This window comes from Theropithecus gelada, chromosome 7a (assembly GCF_003255815.1).
Source record: "Theropithecus gelada isolate Dixy chromosome 7a, Tgel_1.0, whole genome shotgun sequence".
NCBI lineage: Eukaryota > Metazoa > Chordata > Mammalia > Primates > Cercopithecidae > Theropithecus > Theropithecus gelada.
This window is the reverse complement of record NC_037674.1, coordinates 20,849,783-20,868,168: the sequence shown is the minus strand read 5'-3', so window position 1 is coordinate 20,868,168 and position 18,386 is coordinate 20,849,783. Positions and strand designations below refer to the sequence as shown.

The window sequence follows — 18,386 nt, the reverse complement described above, 5'->3', positions numbered from 1 at the left end:
TGGTGAAGGGAACTCCTAGCAGCAACGCCCAGCCCCCGGCGTGACCCTCCGACCGCACTTGCCTCCCAGCCTGGGGAGGTGGAAAGGGCCGTCCGGAGTCCCCTTGGTTCGCCAGTGAGTGATCCCTGGGCGGAGGCGGCGCGGGGTCCCCCAAGCCAGCCTCGGGGCGAGGGGCGGGTCGGGTCGGGCCGCGCGCCCCCGCCCCTCGCGGGCGCCCCAGCCCTGCGCGCCAGGCCTGCGTGTCCTGGCGCCGACCCCTCCCTCGCGCGCCTCGCCCGGCGCACGCGCGTGGCCTCGCGCAGGGCGCGGAGAGGCGGCGGCTGTGGGCGTCCGGCCCCGAACCTGTCAGACCTGGGAGCCAGCCTCCAGCGGCCGGCGCGGCGGACGCGAGCACTATCCGCCTCTCCCGCTGCCCCGGGTGGAGCAGCGCGAGCCGGCCTCGCTGAGCCGGCTGGGGGCGGGGAGATGAGCTGCGGCTCCGCGGCAGCGCCCCAGGTATTAAATAGATGTGCCGCCCCCTCGCGGAGCCCTGGCGGAGCCTCGGGGCCGGCCCTGCGACCCGCCGCCAGTGGCTTCGGAACTTGAGGACGGGGTTGGGCGCCTTTAATTTATAACGTGTTTCGTTTTCCACAGGATGGGGAGGGACGCGCGGTACTGCCCTCGAGAACTGGCGCTCCGGTGAAGTAGGCGCCGCCGGCCGGCCGCCTCCCCCAAGCCGTTCCGCACCGCGGCCGCTCAGCCTCTGCCATGGCCGGCTCTGGCGCGTGGAAGCGCCTCAAATCTCTGCTCAGGAAAGATGATGCGCCGCTGTTTTTAAATGACACCAGCGCCTTTGACTTCTCGGATGAGGTGGGGAACGAGGGGCTTTCTCGATTCAACAAACTTCGAGTTGTGGTGGCCGATGACGGTTCCGAAGCCCCGGAAAGGCCTCTTAACGGGGCGCACCCGACCCTCCAGGCCGACGATGATTCCTTACTGGACCAAGACTTACCTTTGACCAACAGTCAGCTGAGTTTGAAGGTGGACTCCTGTGACAACTGCAGCAAACAGAGAGAGATACTGAAGCAGAGAAAGGTGAAGACCAGGTTGACCATTGCTGCCGTTCTTTACTTGCTTTTCATGATTGGAGAACTTGTAGGTGAGTTGTGTTGCCAACTCACTTTCCGTTTACCTTTCCTCGAGAGTCTTTGTCAAGCTGTAGTTACACAGGCTTTGAGGTTTAACCCATCTTTTCAGGAAGTTTGTATTTATCGAGACACTGATCTCATGTGAAAAGGCCACACGGTTCCAAAGTGCAGCTCAATCTAAGTACAACATAAACTCCCCGAGATAACTTTGACTTTATCTTCTAGTTCTTCAAACACTGTCATCTACCGTAAAGTTAAGGACGTTATCTTCATTGTATGTCGTGTAACTTCCTCTTTTTACAAAGTTCTGGTAAAATACCAGGTTAATTTTTGCAACGTTTAAAATAGTAAATGATCGTAAATTACTTAGGATCATTGAATTTTACAGTATGAAGGGACCTTACTGAACACCTACTTCACCTCCTGTTTTTTTGTTTGTTTGTTTGTTTTTTTAAACATGTAAGGGTTTCCAGGGCTCAAACCGGTGAAATAAGTCGTGAGGGTCACTCAGGGAGTTAGTGGAAGAGCCACATCTACAGTCCCAGCATTTTTTCCCTCTACATTTGACCTAAGTGGTTTCTTTTATGCTGTTTCTTTTTGTATTTATAGCCAAGAGATTTGTAAAATTAATTACCGACTAACATGAAAATTTTACATTATAAGGAGGGCCTGAAATGAACCAGAGAACTCCGCAAGATTTCTATGAGCCTGTTTTCTTGTTCATTTTTTAATTATACGAACAATCCGTTCTCAATATAAGATACATTCTTAATTTAGAGGTTATTTTCAGTCACATCGGTGTAACTACTAACTTTTCAGTAACAGTTTACAAAGTGACATTAAAGCAGGGAGATGATTCTCACATGTTATCTCTTAATGATGAACCATGACAAAAACAGGTGGGAGTCCAGATTTAAGATGCTTGACTGTAGGGTTCTATATAGGAAAAATTACATGCATTTCCTACCTCCTTTCATAACACTCCTCCCCAGGGCTCACTTCAGCCATGCTGGTCTTCTTTTTCCTCCTCCAGCTCCAAAGCTCTTTTTGCCTCTAAGGCGTTCAGAGTGGCTAGTCCTTTTATCTCAGTGGCTTTCAAGCATTTTTTGACCTCACTAGAGTAAGAAATACACTTCATATTGTGACTCATTTAGGCATGCATGCTTTCATATGTATGAGAATACACACAGGTCACATGTGTATAATATACTTATAACTGAAACAAAAGTTTTCCTTCGTGTGATGTATACAAATAGTTTTTCAATTGTGGTCCCAGCTCACTAAATGGATTTCATGTGTCCACTGCAGTAGGTCAGGGCCTTAGTTTGAAAAACACTGCTTTACATAGACTGCCTTTCCCAAATCTTTTCTTGGCCAGTTTCTTCTCATTCTTGTCCTATTTAAAAAGACACCCCAGCTGAGTGCGGTGGCTCACGCCTTTAATCCCAGCACTTTGGGAGGCCGAGGTAGGTGGATCACCTGAGGTCAGGAGTTTGAGACCACCCTGGCCAACATGGTAAAACTTTGTCTCTACTAAAAAAAAAAAATACAAAAATTAGCTGGACGTGGTGGCGGGCACCGGTAATCCCAGCTACTCGGGAGGCTAAAGCAGGAGAATCGCTTGAACCTGGGAGGCGGAAGTTGTGGTGAGTCGAGCATGGGCAACAGAATAAGACTCTGTCTCAAAAAAAAAAAAAACCAAAAATGAAAAACAAACAAAAAAACACCTTTGAGAGACCTTTTCTGACTGACTAAAGTAAATCCCTTTTGTCCCCTGTTCCCTCTTCAACTTTCAAAGTCCTCAGCATCTGAGATATCTTATTTATTTACTCATTTAATGTTACCTGTCTGTTTCCACTGAAATATAGGCTGAATTCCTAGCACCTAGAACAGTGACTGGCACAAAGTAGATACTCAATAAGCTTGTTGAATTAGTTAATTTTTATTCTGTTAGATAATTATAAATGCTTAAGCTGTAAAGAAATTAAAAGACGAGTGAAACTGTGCCCCAGATGAAACACCATGGTCTCAGCAGACTAAGATTCGGTGACTTGCCCAAACTAACACAACTAGAATATCAAGTCATTCAGGTTTAATGATTTTTGAAGTTAACATTGAATATTTGAAGTTAAAATAACATTAATCACAGCATCCCTCCTTAAAGTGATTAATAATTCAGAGTTTATTTCACCTAAGTAAAAATCATTAAGATATAATTGTCTTGACTTCTCAATTCTGAAATCTGTTATTTGGTAAATGTTGTTTTATGAAAGCCACAATAAGTATTTCCTTTCAAATACTGACTTTATTCTCAAATGTGGAAATATTTTGTTAAACAATACAGAGATGATAGTAATACTTAGGGTAAGCATTAACAATATTATTCAGAATGTTATATGGAATTCAGTTGTATACAATACAGCATTTATTAAAGTGTGTCCGAAGCGCTTATAAATAAAGCATCTTCGAGGCAGGCAGATCACTTGAGGTTAGGAAGAAAGCATCCTGGCCAACATGGTGAAACCCCGTCTCTACTAAAAACACAAAAAAATTAGCCAGGCATCACAGCGTGCCCATAGTACCAGCTACTGGGGAGGCTGAGACACAAGAATTGCTTGAACCTGGGAGGTGGAGGTTGCAGTGAGCCAAGATTGCACCACTGCACTCCAGCCTGGGCGACAGAATGGGACTCTGTCTCAAAAAAAAAAAAGAAAAAGAAATAAAGCATCTTATGTAGGAAGTATGGAGAAATAAAAAATGAAGCAATTTGGCCAGGCACGGTGGCTCACACCTGAAATCCTAACACTTTTGGGAGGCTGAGGCGGGCAGATCACTTGAGGTCAGGAGTTCGAGAGCAGCCTGGCCAACATGGTGAAACCCCGTCTGTACTAAAAATACAAAAATTAGCTGGAAATCGCTTTGACCCGGGAGGCAGAGGTTACAATGAGCTGAGATCATGCCACTGCACTCCAGCCTGGGCAACAGAGTGAGACTACATTAAATGAAATAATTTTAAAAAATGAAGCAGTTTGGCCAGGTATAGGAAGTGTCTCATATAGGAAATATGGAGTAATAAAAAAAGAGGCAATTTGGCTGGATGCGGTGGCTCATGCCTGTAATCCCAGCACTTTGGGAGGCCGAGGATCCCTTGAGCTCAGGAGTTCAAGACCGCCTGGGCAACATGATGAAACCCCCTCTCTACCAAAAATTACAAAAACTTAGCCTGACCTGGTGGTGTGTGTCTGTGTCCTAGCTCCTCCGGGGCTGAGGTGGCAGGATCGGTTGAGGCCAGGGGGCGGATGTTGCAGTGAACTGAGAGATCTGGCTACTGTACTCCACCCCAGGTGACAGAGTGAGACTCTGTCTCAAAAAGAAGGGAAAAAAAAGAAATAATTTAATGATCTGAGATAGACTTGGTTGGCTTTACCACTTAACTTGCTTTGAGACCTTGGTCAAGGTCCATTCTTTTCGTCTCTTTGGAAGTATATTTTGAGTACTTACACTATGTGCCAGGCACTGTGCTACATGTTCTGAATATACAATGCAGAACAAAACTATTACGATCCCTACTATCTGGAGAATCTAATGGAAGAGACAAACATTAAACACTTAAGTAAATTTAAAATTTAGATGGTCCTAAGTGCTAGGAAGAAAAAGAACAAGGTACAATAAGATGTAGTAACCAGTAGGACATAGTTTGTGCATGGACCAGGTACATTTAAGCCAAAAAAACGAATAGTAGGAGTTACCCAAACAGAGTGAAGGAGTTTTCCAGGAGAAGAGAACAGCATGTACCAAGGTCCTAAAGCCTTCAATTCTTCAAAAGGAATTAGAAAGAAGGCCAGTTTGGTTTCAGTGTGTAACCATGAGGGAAAGAGGCAGGAGGAAGAGATCAGGCAGGTCCTGGTAGGCCATGTTAAATGAGTGTAGTTTTTATTTTAAGTGCAGTGGAAAACCAGATAAGGTTTTAAGCAGGAGAGTAACAAGATGAGATTTACCTTTTTTGAAAGATTAGTCTGGCTGTTACGTGAAGAATGGATCAGGAGTTCGAGACCAGCCTGACCAACATGGCGAAACCCCATCTCTACTAAAAAATACAAAATTAGCCAGGCACAGTGGCACATGCCTTTAATCCCAACTACTCGGGAGGCTGAGGCAGGAGAATCACTTGAACCCGGGAGGCGGAGGTTGCAGGGAGCCGAGATCAGGTCATTGCACTCCAGCCTGGGCAACAAGAGCAAAACTACATCTCAAAAAAAAAAAAAAAAAGAATGGACTGGAGTGTATATTCTTGGAAGCAAGAGCATGAGTCTGTGGTTAGAAGAGAGGTCAAGGTAGAGAGAGATACGTATATAATGCCGTAGGAATAGGTAAAATTACCTAGAGAGCTCAAGTCTCTAGGAACTCCCAACTTTAGAAGTCAGGCAGAGGGAAAAAGGTGTTCCAAAATTTTTTTTTTAAAAAAAGAGAGTATTGGCCAGGCACGGTGGCTCAAGCCTGTAATCCCAGCCCTTTGGGAGGCCGAGGTCAGGAGATCACGAGATCAGGAGATCGAGACCATCCTGGCTAACACGGTGAAACCCCGTCTCTACTAAAAAATACAAAAAACTAGCCGGGCGAGGTGGTGGGCGCCTGTAGTCCCAGCTACTCAGGAGGCTGAGGCAGGAGAATGGCGTAAACCCGGGAGGTGGAGCTTGCAGTGAGCTGAGATCCGGCCACTGCACTCCAGCCTGGGCCACAGAGCGAGACTCCGTCTCAAAAAAAAAAAAAAAAAAAAAAGGTATTTCAAAGTGGAAATAAATAGGTTGAAACTGTTGAGAGGCCTAATTAGATGAGAACTAAAATATCCTTTGGATTTGGTAACAGAGTTACAATTGCATTTTTATTGAAAATGAAAATGCTTAATTGAGAGTGAATATAACCTTCCAGGTAAAGATGGCAAATTGAACTCATGCATCTAATTTTGCTTGTTCCTGATGCCTCTCTTATACAATCAGGGGATTTTTTTTTAATGGAGTCTCGCTCTGTCACTCAGGCTGGAGTGCAGTGGCACCATCTCAGCTCACTGCAGCCTCCGCCTCCTGGGTTCAAGTGATTCTCCTGCCTCAGCCTCCTGAGTAGCTGGGACTACAGGTGCACACCACCACACCCAGCTAATTTTTAATATTTTTAGTAGAGACAGGGTTTCACCATGTTGGCCAGGCTGGTCTTAAACTCCTGACCTCAAGTGATCCGCCCACCTTGGCCTCCCAAAGTGCTGGGATTACAAGCATGAGCCACCATACCTGGCCTCTTATACAATAAAGATTTTTTTTTTTAAGATATAAATCCATGCATATGAGGACAACTGGAGAGGAAAAGATAGCTACAAAAATTTTGGAAACTGGAAAGGAAACAGATAAAGAGGTAACTGACTTAGTAGACTCAGGAAAGCATACATCTAAGCCAGCAGTGGGGAAGGCTGAGAACCAACCCAGTTTATACTATAGCAGTGATTCTGAAGCTTTAGTGTGCATCAGAATCACGTAGAGAACTTGTTAAAACACAAGATGCCAGGAGATGCTAACACTGCTGATTCAGGGACCATATCTGAGAACTACTGCACTAGAAAATCCTAAGTAGGCTCCAGATTGGTTGTACCAGGTACCTCTGGAAGTGTGGGTGAAGAAGGCGGCTAAAATAAGGAAAACTAGTTAAACCTATTTAAGAGCCAGTCAGATATAATAGTAAAATTATATAATTAGTATACTCAGAGATAAAAGAAGATCATGTATCCATGAAGCAAGAACAGACTGCTTTAAAATAGAAATTCAGGGTGGCCACAGTAGCTCATGCCTATAATACTAGCACTTTGGGAGGCTGAGGCAGGAGGAACACTTCAGCCCAGAAGTTCAAGACCAACCTGGGCAACATGGCAAGGCCCTGTCTCTACAAAAACAAGAAACAAAGAAAGAAAAATAGTAGGTCATGGTGGTGCCTACCTGTGGTCCCAGCTACTTAGGAGGCTAAGGTGGGAGGATCACTTGATGCCAAAAAGTTGAGACTGTGGTGAGCCCAGTGTTTGTGCAATTGCACTCCAGCCTGGGTGACAGTGAGATCCTGTCTCAAAAAAATTAAAGAAATTCAGGATAAAGAAAAGAGCTTTTGCACAGTAAAAACATATAGTTGAAATTTCTTTTAAACTCCACAGAAAAGTTAGAAGATAAATTAAGGGCTGGGTGCAGTGGCTCATGCCTGAAATCACAGCACTGTGGGAGGCTGAGGTGGGAAGATCACATGAGCCCAGGAATTTGAGATCAGCCTGGGCAGTATAGTGAGACTTCATCTTTACTAAAAATTGAGGGAAAAAAAAAAAAAAAAAAAAGCCAAGCATGGTGTCATGCTCCTGTAGTCCCAGCAACTTAGTAGGCTAAGCCAGGAGGATTGCTTCAGCTCAAGAATTCAAGACCAGCCTGGGCAACATAGTGACACCTTGTCTCTAATAAAAATAAAAAATTAGTGAGGTGTGGTGGCACATGCCTATAGTCCCAGCTACAAAGGAGGCTGAGGTGGGAGGATCACTTAAGCCCAGGAGGTCCAGGCCACAGTGAGCCATGATTGTGCCACTGAACTGCAGCCTGGACAACAGAGCAAGACCCTGTCTCAAAAAAAGAAGATGAATTAAGGTACTGTCTCATAGAATTGAGCAAAAAGTTGTATAATTGGAGAGAAAGGGCAAAAACAATTTAGAGGCCAGGTGTGGTGGCTCATGCCTGTAATCCTAGCACTTTGGGAGGCCAAGGCGGGCAATCACCTGAGGTTAGGGGTTCAAGACCAGCCTGGCCAACATGATGAAACACCATCTCTACTAAAAATACAAAAATTAGCCGGGCGTGGTGGCACATGCTTGCAATCCCAGCTACTCAGGAGGCTGAGGCAGGAGAATTGCTTGAACCCAGAAGGCGGAAGTTGCAGTGAGCTGAGATTGCACCACTGTACTCCAACCTGGGTGATAGAGTGAGACTCTGTCTCAAAAAAAAAAAAAAATTAGAATTCAGTCTAAACTCCAAATAACAGGAAGGAGTTTGAGAAAGAGAGAAAGCAAAGTTGATGAAATCTTCAACACTATAGTTTATAGTTTAGGAAGTTTTCCCATAACTGGAGGATACCCATTTCTTTTTTTTTTTTTTTTTTTTGAGACGGAGTCTCGCTCTGTCGCCCAGGCTGGAGTGCAGTGGCCGGATCTCAGCTCACTGCAAGCTCCGCCTCCCGGATTCGGGCCATTCTCCTGTCTCAGCCTCCTGAGTAGCTGGGACTACAGGCGCCCGCCACCTCGCCCGGCTAGTTTTTTTTTTTTTTTTTTTTTGTATTTTTTAGTAGAGACGGGGTTTCACCGTGTTAGCCAGGATGGTCTCAATCTCCTGACCTAGTGATCCACCTGTCTCGGCCTCCCAAAGTGTTGGGATTACAGGCTTGAGCCACCGCGCCCGGCCGAGGATACCCATTTCTATAATTTTTTTTTTTTTTTTTTTTGAGACAGAGTTTCACTCTTGTTGCCCAGGCTGGAGTACAGTAGCACAATCTCAGCTCACCACAACCTCCACGCCCCCCACAACTTCTGCCTCCTAGGTTCAAGCAATTCTCCTGTCTCAGCCTCCCAAGTAGCTGGGATTACAGGCATGTGCCACCACACCCGACTAATTTTGTATTTTTAGTAGAGACAGGGTTTTTCCATATTGGTCAGGCTGGTCTCGAACTCCCGACCTCAGGTGATCCACCTGCCTCAGCCTCCCAAAATGCTGGGATTATAGGTGTGAGCCACTGCACCTGGCCACAAATTTCTAGATTGAAAGAGCAAATTGGGGGAAAAAAGATCCATGCCAGGGTAGACATTGTGAAATTTCTGAACACAGGGAACCATCATTACCTACCTCAGGAAGCTGCAGTGTTAGTTGCCTCTGATTTTTGACAAGCATGGGGAGATGGGGGCTGTTCATACAAGGCCAGCTTCAAGTGTCCAGTCAAATAAAAGCATCCTTGCACATCCTTTAGGGAACTACTAGGCAGGTCAAATAATGACAGTTCTCTGGGAATGGGGCATTGAAGGAGCTCCAAACTCATTTTGTATCCTCCAGTGGCTGCCAACATGAGGTTTTCACAGTGATTGTGGCCTGTTGGTTTTCAAGGCTACCATAGAGCTGGAGGACAACAAACGGGTACACCGCAAATTAAAACACCACAAAGGTAACTGTTCTTGTTGAGATTCAGCTATTTTTCTTGATTAAGTGCTATGTGTATAAGCTTTTGGCTAACTTCCGAAGTTCTGAAAAAGCTCATTTTGACTATTTTTGTCAATGTTTTCATTCTTTTTGTGAAGATGATTTTCAGAGGTCCTTACCGTGTTTTTTTTTTTTTTTTTTTTTTTTTTTTTTTGAGGTTGTTTTTTTTTGTTTTTTTTTTTTTTTTTTTTTTTTTTTTGGCTGATATCACCAACATGTAGCTTTTTAAGTTTAGGTTAATTAAATAATTAAGCCTAGGCAACATAGCAAGACCTCATCTCCTGAAAAAAAAAAAAGATAAAAAGATTAGCTGAGCATGGTGGTGCATGCCTGTAGTCCCAGCTACTCAGGAGGCTGAGGTGGGAAGATTACATGAACACAGGAGGTTGAGGCTACAGTGAGCTATGATCACATCACTACATTCCTGCCTGGGTGGCAGAGCGAGACCCTGACTCTTTAAAAAAAAAAAAAAAAAAGTTTAATTAATTAAATTCCTTAGGTTCACCAACAATTTTTCTTTTTCTTTCTTACTTATTCTTTTGGTAGAGATGGGGTTTCACCATGTTGCCCAGGCTGGTCTCGAACTCCTGAGCTCAGGTGATCCGCCTGCCTCAACCTCCCAAAGTGTTGGGATTACAGGCGTGAGCCACTGCACCTGGCCCCATTTTTCTTTCTTTTTTTAGTCAGTGTCTCACTCTTCTCACCCAAGCTGTAGTGAACTGGTGCCATTATAGCTTACTGCAGCCTCAGACTCCTGGGCTCATGTAGTCCTCTCACCTCGGCCTCCCAAACAGGGGGGATTACAGGCATAAGCCACTGTGCCCCACCCTTACTAGCCATTTTTCAAATGCTGAAAAGCCTCATGTGACTAGTGATTACACCATTGGACAACTCAGATACAGAACATTTCTATCATCTTGAAGTTCTGTTGGACAGAGTTGCTTTAAGGAATTATCCTCATTATAAAATGATGAGTATACTGAGGCTCAAAAAGATTAATTCATTCAGACTTTCTGAGACTCCAAAGCTTCATGTTGTTTACCTCCAACCTTCTCTTGGTGCTTTCCAGCTTTTTCATGTTGGGGAATACATAAAAATGCTATTTGTATAGAGCACACTGGGGTAAATGGATGTGACTAAAAGATCATCAGCCCCTAGTCTCCTGCTGCTCTTGTCTCTACACACCCAGCCCAGGAATGAGGAGGATCCACAGCTCAGCACACTTAACCTGATCATGCAGTTCTGCTGTACATTATAACAGTGATTCTCAAAGTGTGGTTCCAAGACTTGAAGTATCAGCATTACCTGGGAGCATGTTAGCAATATGCATTCTCAGGTGCCATCCCCATCCCCATCCCAGACCTACTGAATCAGAAATTCTGGGAGTGGGGTTAAGCAGTTTGTAGTTAAACAAGCCCTCCAGGTGATTCTGATACACATAAAAGCTTATTCAATGAGTAGTGCTAGGAAAATTGGTTGTCCATTATGGGACAATACAGACACACAGTGAAACAATGTGTAATATATATATTAAATGCCTGGAAAATCAATAACAAAAATTGTATCCTCAATACCACCTTTTGTACCCCTCTTCAGAGATACTGCTAAGTGAATCAGGTAATTTTTACATATTTTATATCGAACTAACATACATTTTGTAGGTTTCCTCACTTTAATTTTATGTTCAAATGCCCCTCAACAAGTGAACATCCTTTTCTTCAGCTTTGTTGTAATATTTAGATATTATGGTTATTAATTCACTGTCTAATAGAATTAGTAAATTGAACAAAAGCTTCAGTACCAAGACACAAAATCTCTCTCTATATATTTTCTTTGTGGTTCTTAACTTTCTAAAGGTCATTGACTCCTTGCAGAATGTGTTACTAGAAATGGATATTCTGACTGAACACATTGGCTCATGCGTGTAATCCCAGCACTTGGGAGGCCAAGGCGAGCGGATCACTTGAGGTCAGGAGTTTGAGATCAGCCTGACCAATATGGTGAAACCCTCTCAAATACAAGAATTAGCTTGGCATGGTGGTGCATGCCTGTAGTCCCAGCTACTCAGGAGGCTGAGGCACAAGAATCACTTGAACCCAGAAGGCAGAGGTTGCAGTGAGCAGAGATTGCACCACTGCACTCCAGCCTGGGCAACAGAGTGAGACTCCCTCTCAAAAAAAAAAAAAAAAGAAAGAAAGAAAAGAAGTTGATATTTCACCAGAAAAATGTACCTGTATCTAATATTTTGAATACAATTTCAGAATACCTTGATTTAATTGTAATGGGACAAAGATTTAGTTAGAAGTTCATGTTTTGTAGGATATTGCATATTTCTAGTTTGATTGCTTGCTTTTTAAAAAAATTAACTTGTTCCTTTTTTCCTCCTACTTGTAACTCTAAGGTGGATACATTGCAAATAGCCTAGCAATCATGACAGATGCACTTCATATGTTAACTGACCTAAGCGCCATCATACTCACCCTGCTTGCTTTGTGGCTATCATCAAAATCACCAACCAAAAGATTCACCTTTGGATTTCATCGCTTAGGTAGGTAGTTGGCGTTTCTTTTGTTTTATAATGTTTTATAGTAAAACCACAATGAACTATAACCCTGATTAACTGAACTCGTTCCAGTGATACATTGTTTGAACAAAGCAAATGAAAATAGATAAACAAGATTTATTCAAAAACATCTTTGCCAGGGTACATTCAGCCCAGTCAGCTAAACAGTTTACACATATAAAATTATATGATAATCATTAATCTTCAAACATTGTTCCCTGTGTCCTGAAGATATCATCAGAAAAAAGTTTACTTTCAGTTAATTGAACAAAGCAAAACCACATGGGTTTAACCCATTAGTGAGCATTAGCTTCTCCCTTTTACTTCAGATATTTCAGCCAAAGCTACCATGGCTTAGATTTTAAGCAGAGCTATCACATGTAAATGTATACTGTGTGGCTGAACTTGACTGCAGCCATTGTATCAACATAAGTGTGCAAATGCACACATATTTTTATTTGCCTGTTTTGAACAATATTAAAGTTTATAGAGTTAAAATCATACATTGTGATCTACACAGCTCTGCTTCTTACTGTATTACTGTTTTTAAATTTTTTGCTTATTTTGAAAATATATATAAAATAATTACCTGAACTATTATATGAAGTAACATTTATCCAGAGTCAGAATGCAAAAGTTGACATTTAAGTAGCTTCAGCAAAACTTGCCTCAAAGAACTAGAGTTAATATCTGATAATTTCATTTTGTAGGAATACTGATGCTCCTGGCTAATATATCAATCAATTCCTCATCTTCTTTGTTATTTTTTAGCCTAAAAAAATCTTAGACTGTAGATTTTTTGTTTGTTTCTTTGCCTGTGTTTTCTTTGTATTTGTTGTTTGATTTTGCTTTTAAGACAGAGTCTTGCTCTGTTGCCCAGGCTGGAGTGCAGTAAACTTTTTGTTTCTTTACCTGTGTTTTCTTTGTATTTGTTTTTTGTTTTTGCTTTTAAGACAGAGTCTTATTCTGTTGCCCAGGCTGGAGTGCATTGGTGTGATCTTCTTGCTCTGTTGCCTAGGCTGGAGTGCAGTGGTGTGATCTCAGCTCACTACAACCTCCACCTTCCAGGCTCAAGTGATCCTTCCACCTCAGCCTCCCGAGTAGCTGGGACTATCAGTGTGCACCAGCATGCCCGGCTAATTTTTGTGTTTTTTGTAGAGACAGGGTCTCCCTACAAGGGAGTCATCCCTTGCCCAGGCTGATGTCAAACTCCTGTGCTCAAGCCATCCTCCTACCTTGGCCTTCCAAAGTGCTGGGATTACAGGTGTGAGCCACCATGACCGGCCCACAGCATCTAGGACTTCTTACTTAGTGACTAGGTCTTCTGGTGCAAAATTTGACACTGTACCTAAATGGTGATATTCCAAGTAGCTATCCAGGTCATTGGGTTGAAAAATTATTTAGCATCCCCAGCCCTCAGTACTCTCAGCTACTGTACAAAAGAGCTAAAGCCCCAAGTGAAGTTTTTCTTTTGTTAAGCTACTGCATAATGCATGTGAATGTGTTCGTGGTGGGTGTGATGGCTCACGTCTGTAATCCCAGCACTTTGGGAGGCTGAGGCAGGTGGATCACCTGAGATCAGGAGTTCAAGACCAGCCTGGCCAACATGGTGAAACCCTGTATCTACTAAAAATACAAAAAATTAGCTGGGCATGGTGGTGCACGCCTGTAATCCCAGCTACTCAGGAAGCTGAGGCAGGAGAACCGCTTGATCCTGGGAGGCAGAGGTTGCAATGAGCCTAGATCATGCCAGTCCACTCCATTCTGGGCAGCAGAGTAAGACTCTGTCTCAAAAAAAAAAAAGAATGTGTTCCTAAAAGAAACCCCACTGCTTCTCAACCTATTATATAGTCGTTTGTTTACTGGTTGCCTTGGGATTTTTAAACAGCTTCAAAATTATTTTTAAATATTAATTTTTTTGTGATTTAAATACCTGCAGTTAAGATCTAAAATGTAAACATATCATCATGGAATGGGAATCTTTTAACACTGTTTGAGAGAGTACATTTATATAGTCCTGTGGTTCTTAAACTCTTTTAGGTTATAAACCCCTTGGAATTCTGATGAAAGCACTCCCTCAGAAACATGCAATAACAGAATATAGAAGATGCTACACATATAAGAACCCATAATGATGAAAATTCTGTTAAATATTAAAGAAGTACTTAGTGTTTGTTCTACATAGTCACTTTGCTTCTTCATAAATAAGTACTGTGTAAAAATAAGAGAGAATAGAACTGACTGGTCCTATTGTGTCTCTGGAATTTTCTATAGAAAGTCAAATCTTTCCCTTTCCTTAAAAGTACTAAGTTCCAGGAAGGTAGACCAGACAGCACCATTTGATTCATGTCTCTCTGAGAGTCCATTAAAATAAAAACATAGAGGTACCAAAACACCAAAGAGAATTACATGATTGGGTTACCAATAAACAAATTTCCAGAAATTTTTGGAAGTTGTAAAGTAGATAGGAGTGGGTTGAAGGAGAAAACAAGCCAAGAAGCAATGTGTAGAACATACTCTGAACTAGGAACTGGACCAGCCCAACAGATCTTAAGGCTTAGGGACAGAGATGAGCAGAAATGAGAATTGGGGCTGAAAACAGGGAAGATTAATTGAATAAATGGGAAGCCATTCCCAGTGGTCACTATGCCCCTGCCTCCCTTCCTACTCCTACTTCTACTCAGGCAGCTTACACTTTCCCCCAGGTAAAACACCAGATATTTCTTCTAGAAAAAAAACTGAACAAAATGTTTGGGGAAAACTGAGAATTAGTGTGGATGTTGATGTTCCAAAATAAGTCTTATTTTTACTAGAATTCAGAGTTCTGCCACCTCATATCCTGATTCTCCATCTACTCACCCTAAAGGAATATAGTTCTCTGCCCTGCCCTACACCCCATATTAATAACCATTTTAGGCTGGACATGGTGGCTTATGCCTGCAATCCCAGCATTGTGGGAGGCTGATGCAGAAGGATCCCTTGAGCCCAGAAGTTCGAGACCAGCCTGGGCAACATAGGAAGACCCTGTCTCTACCAAAAAATATTATTTCAATTCATTTCTGGCTTATCCTTCCAGTGTTTCCTTTTTACAAAGGATAGTTTCCCTATCCTTCTGCCCTAAGTATGAATAGACAACCAAGAATCTTCCAGCATGTGGGAAGAACCAGCAGCATGAACTAAAATGATCAAAACTAAACTAACAGAAAAATTAACCCTAAAGGAAAGAGAGGTAACTTAAAGAACCAGAAGAGGCTGGGCGCGGTGGTTTACGCCTGTAATTCTAGCACTTTCGGAGGCCAAGGTGGGCTGATCGCCTGAAGCCAGGAGTTTGAGACCAGCCTAGCCAACATGGTGAAACCCTGTTTCTACTAAAAATACAAAACCTAGCTGGGCATGGTGGTGCCCACCTGTAATACCAGCTGCCTGGGAGGCTAAGACAGGAGAATCACTTGAACCTGGGAGGTGGAGCTTGCAGTGAGCCAAGATCCAGCCACTGCACTTCAGCCTGGGCAACAGAGTGAGACAACGTCTCAAAAGAAAAGAACAGAACCAGGAGAAAAGTTTTTAAATTATCTTATTAATGTGCTCAGAATAATAAAACAGTAAAATGTTTTAGAAAAATAAATACAAGAATAGCTCTTTGAAATTAAAATTATTCCTGAAATTTATTTTTTATTTATACCAGTTCTTTTTTTTGAGAGTCTCACTCTATCACCCAGGCTGGAGTGCGGTGCCGTGATCTTGGCTCACTGCAACCTCCGCCTTCCGGGTTGAAGTGATTGTTGTGCCTCAGCCTCCGGAGTAGCTGGGATTACAGGTGTGGACCACCATACCTGGCTAATTTTTGTGTTTTTAGTAGAGACAGGGCTTCATCATGTTGGCCAGGCTGGTCTTGAACTCCTGACCTTAGGTGATCCGCCTGTCTCGACCTCCCAAAGTGTTGGAATTACAGGCATGAGCCACTGCGCCCAGCCTATTTTTTTTCTTTTCTTTTCTTTTCTTTTTGAGACAGAGTCTTGCTTTGTCACCCAGGCTGGAGTGCAGTGGTGGGATCTTTTTTTTGAGAGAGTCCCACTCTGTCACCCAGGCTGGAGTACAATGGCATGGTCTCAGCTCTCTGTAACCTCTGCTTCCGGGGTTCAAGCAGTTCTCCCACCTCAGCCTTTGGAGTAGCTGGAATTACAGGTGCGCACCACCACACCCGGCTAATTTTTGTATTTTTAGTAGAGATGGGGTTTCACTATGTTGGCCAGGCTGGTCTTGAACTCCTGACCTCGTGATTCATCCGCCTCAACCTCCCAAAATGCTGGGATTACAAGCGTGAGCCACTGCGCTTGGCCTAGTGGTGGGATCTTGACTGTGCAACCTCCGCCTCCTGGGTTCAAGCAACTTGTGCCTCAGCCTCTCAAGTAGCTGGGACCACAGGCATGCCCCACCACACCAGGCTAATATATATATGTATTTGTTTTGGTAGAGGTGGAGATTCACCATGTTGGCCAGGCTGGTCTCGAACTCCTGGCCTTAAGTGATCCACCCACCTCAGCCTGCCAAAGTGTTGGCATTACAGGCGTGAGCCACTGCACCCAGCCATTCCCGAAATTAAAATTTATTTTATTTTATTTTATTTTTTTGAGACAGGGTCTCACTCTGTCACCCAGGCTGTAGTGCAGTGGCACCATCATAGCTTACTGCAACCTCAAACTCCTGGGCTCAAGGGATCTTCCCACCTCAGCTTATCCTAAGTAGTTGGGACTATAGGCACACGCCACTGGGCCCTGCTATCTTATTTTATTTTATTTTATTTACTTATTTATTTTTATTTTTATTTTTTGGTAAAGACAGAGCTTCACTTTTTTGCCCAGGTTGGTTTCGAACTCCTGGGCTCAAGTGTTTCTCCTGCCTTGGCCTTCCAGAGTGCTGAGATAACAGGCATGAGCCACTGTGCCTGGCCAAAATTTTTATTTTTAACAGAAGGCCTAGGCTGGGTGCAGTGTCTCACACTTGTAATCCTAGCACTTTGGGAGGCTGAGGTGGGAGGACTGCATGAAGCCAGGACTTCAAGACCAGCCTGGGCAACCAAGTGAGAGCCCATCTCTACAAAAATTTTAAAAATTAGCTAGGTATGGTGGTATGTTTCTGTAGTCCCAGCTGAAGCAAGAGGATTGCTTGAGCCCAGTAGTTTGAGGCTGCAGTGAGCTGTGGTTGTACCACTGTACTCAGGCCTGAGGGACAGAGCAAGACTCTACCTCTAAAAAAAAAAAGGCCTCACTCCTGTAATCCTAGCACTTTGGGAAGCCAAAGCAGAAGGATCGCTTGAGGCCAGAAGTTTGAGACCAGCCAGGGCAACATGGCGAAACCCCGTCTCTACCAAAAATACAAAAATTAGCTGAGTGTGGTAGCACACGCTGTAGCCCCAGGTACTCGGGAGGCTGAGGTGGGAGGATAATTTGAGCCCAGGAAGTGGAGGTTGCAGTGAGCCGAGATCACATCATTGCACTCCAGTCTCGGTGACAGCCAGATCGCATCACCAAAAAAAAAAAAAAAACTAGAAAATATAGTCAAGAAAGTCTTCCAGACTACAGAACAAGAAGATGTGATAGGAACAGGAGGAAAAAGTTAAAAACTATAAAAGAACAATCTAGGAAATCCAAAGCCTTATTTATTTATTTATTTGTTTATTTATTGAGACAGTCTCGCTCTGTCCCCCAGGCTGGAGTGAAAAAGTTAAAAACTATAAAAGAACAATCTAGGAAATCCAAAGCCTTATTTATTTATGTATTTATTTATTGAGACAGAGTCTCGCTCTGTCCCCCAGGCTGGAGTGCAGTGACGCCATCTCGGCTCACTGCAACCTCCGCCTCCTGAGTTCAGGCGATTCTCCTGCCTCAGCCTCCTGAGTAGCTGGGACTACAGGCACACGCCACCACACCCAGCCAATTTTTGTATTTTTAGTAGAGACAGGGCTTCACATTGTTGGTCAGAATGGTCTGGATCTCCTGACTTCATGATCCACCCACCTCGGCCTCCCAGAGTGCTGGGAATATAGGCATGAGCCACTGCCCCCAGCCAAGTCTTACTATTAAGAACCTCAGAAAAATATAACTTAAAAAATAAAAAGAAGTAGCCACTTCATGCATATGGTATTTCTTTTTGAGGTGTTGAACATGTTCTGGAATTAGTAGTGATGATGGCTGCATAACCTTGTACATGTACTGAAAACCACTGAATTGTACATTTTAAAATGGTGAATTTTGTTACATGAATTTTATCTCAATTTTTTAAAGTCATCTAAAAAAATGAAAGGTAGGGAATTGTTAAAGATATAGATAGATGGGTATTTCCAGAGCTAAGGAGGTACTCAAGCTTCACACTGAAACTTTTGGGATCTTCTTTTGTCTGTTTTGTATTCTAAATCCCCTGTATCCCCTCTAGATATGA

The 18,386-nt window shown here is 43.3% G+C and overlaps 1 protein-coding gene across 2 annotated transcripts in view; it reads left to right on the top strand.

Moving 5' to 3' along the window:
* The first annotated feature begins 280 nt into the window (after positions 1-280).
* Positions 281-18,386, top strand: part of SLC30A4 (solute carrier family 30 member 4) — a 46,407-nt gene continuing 28,301 nt past the window's right edge. For both annotated transcript variants that reach the window (XM_025390711.1, XM_025390712.1), the window contains exons 1-3: positions 281-495; positions 634-1,138; positions 11,787-11,933. In XM_025390711.1, coding sequence (XP_025246496.1) covers positions 748-1,138; positions 11,787-11,933 — 538 coding nt within the window. In that variant the 5' untranslated portion in view covers positions 281-495; positions 634-747. The remainder of the gene's footprint in view (positions 496-633; positions 1,139-11,786; positions 11,934-18,386) is intronic.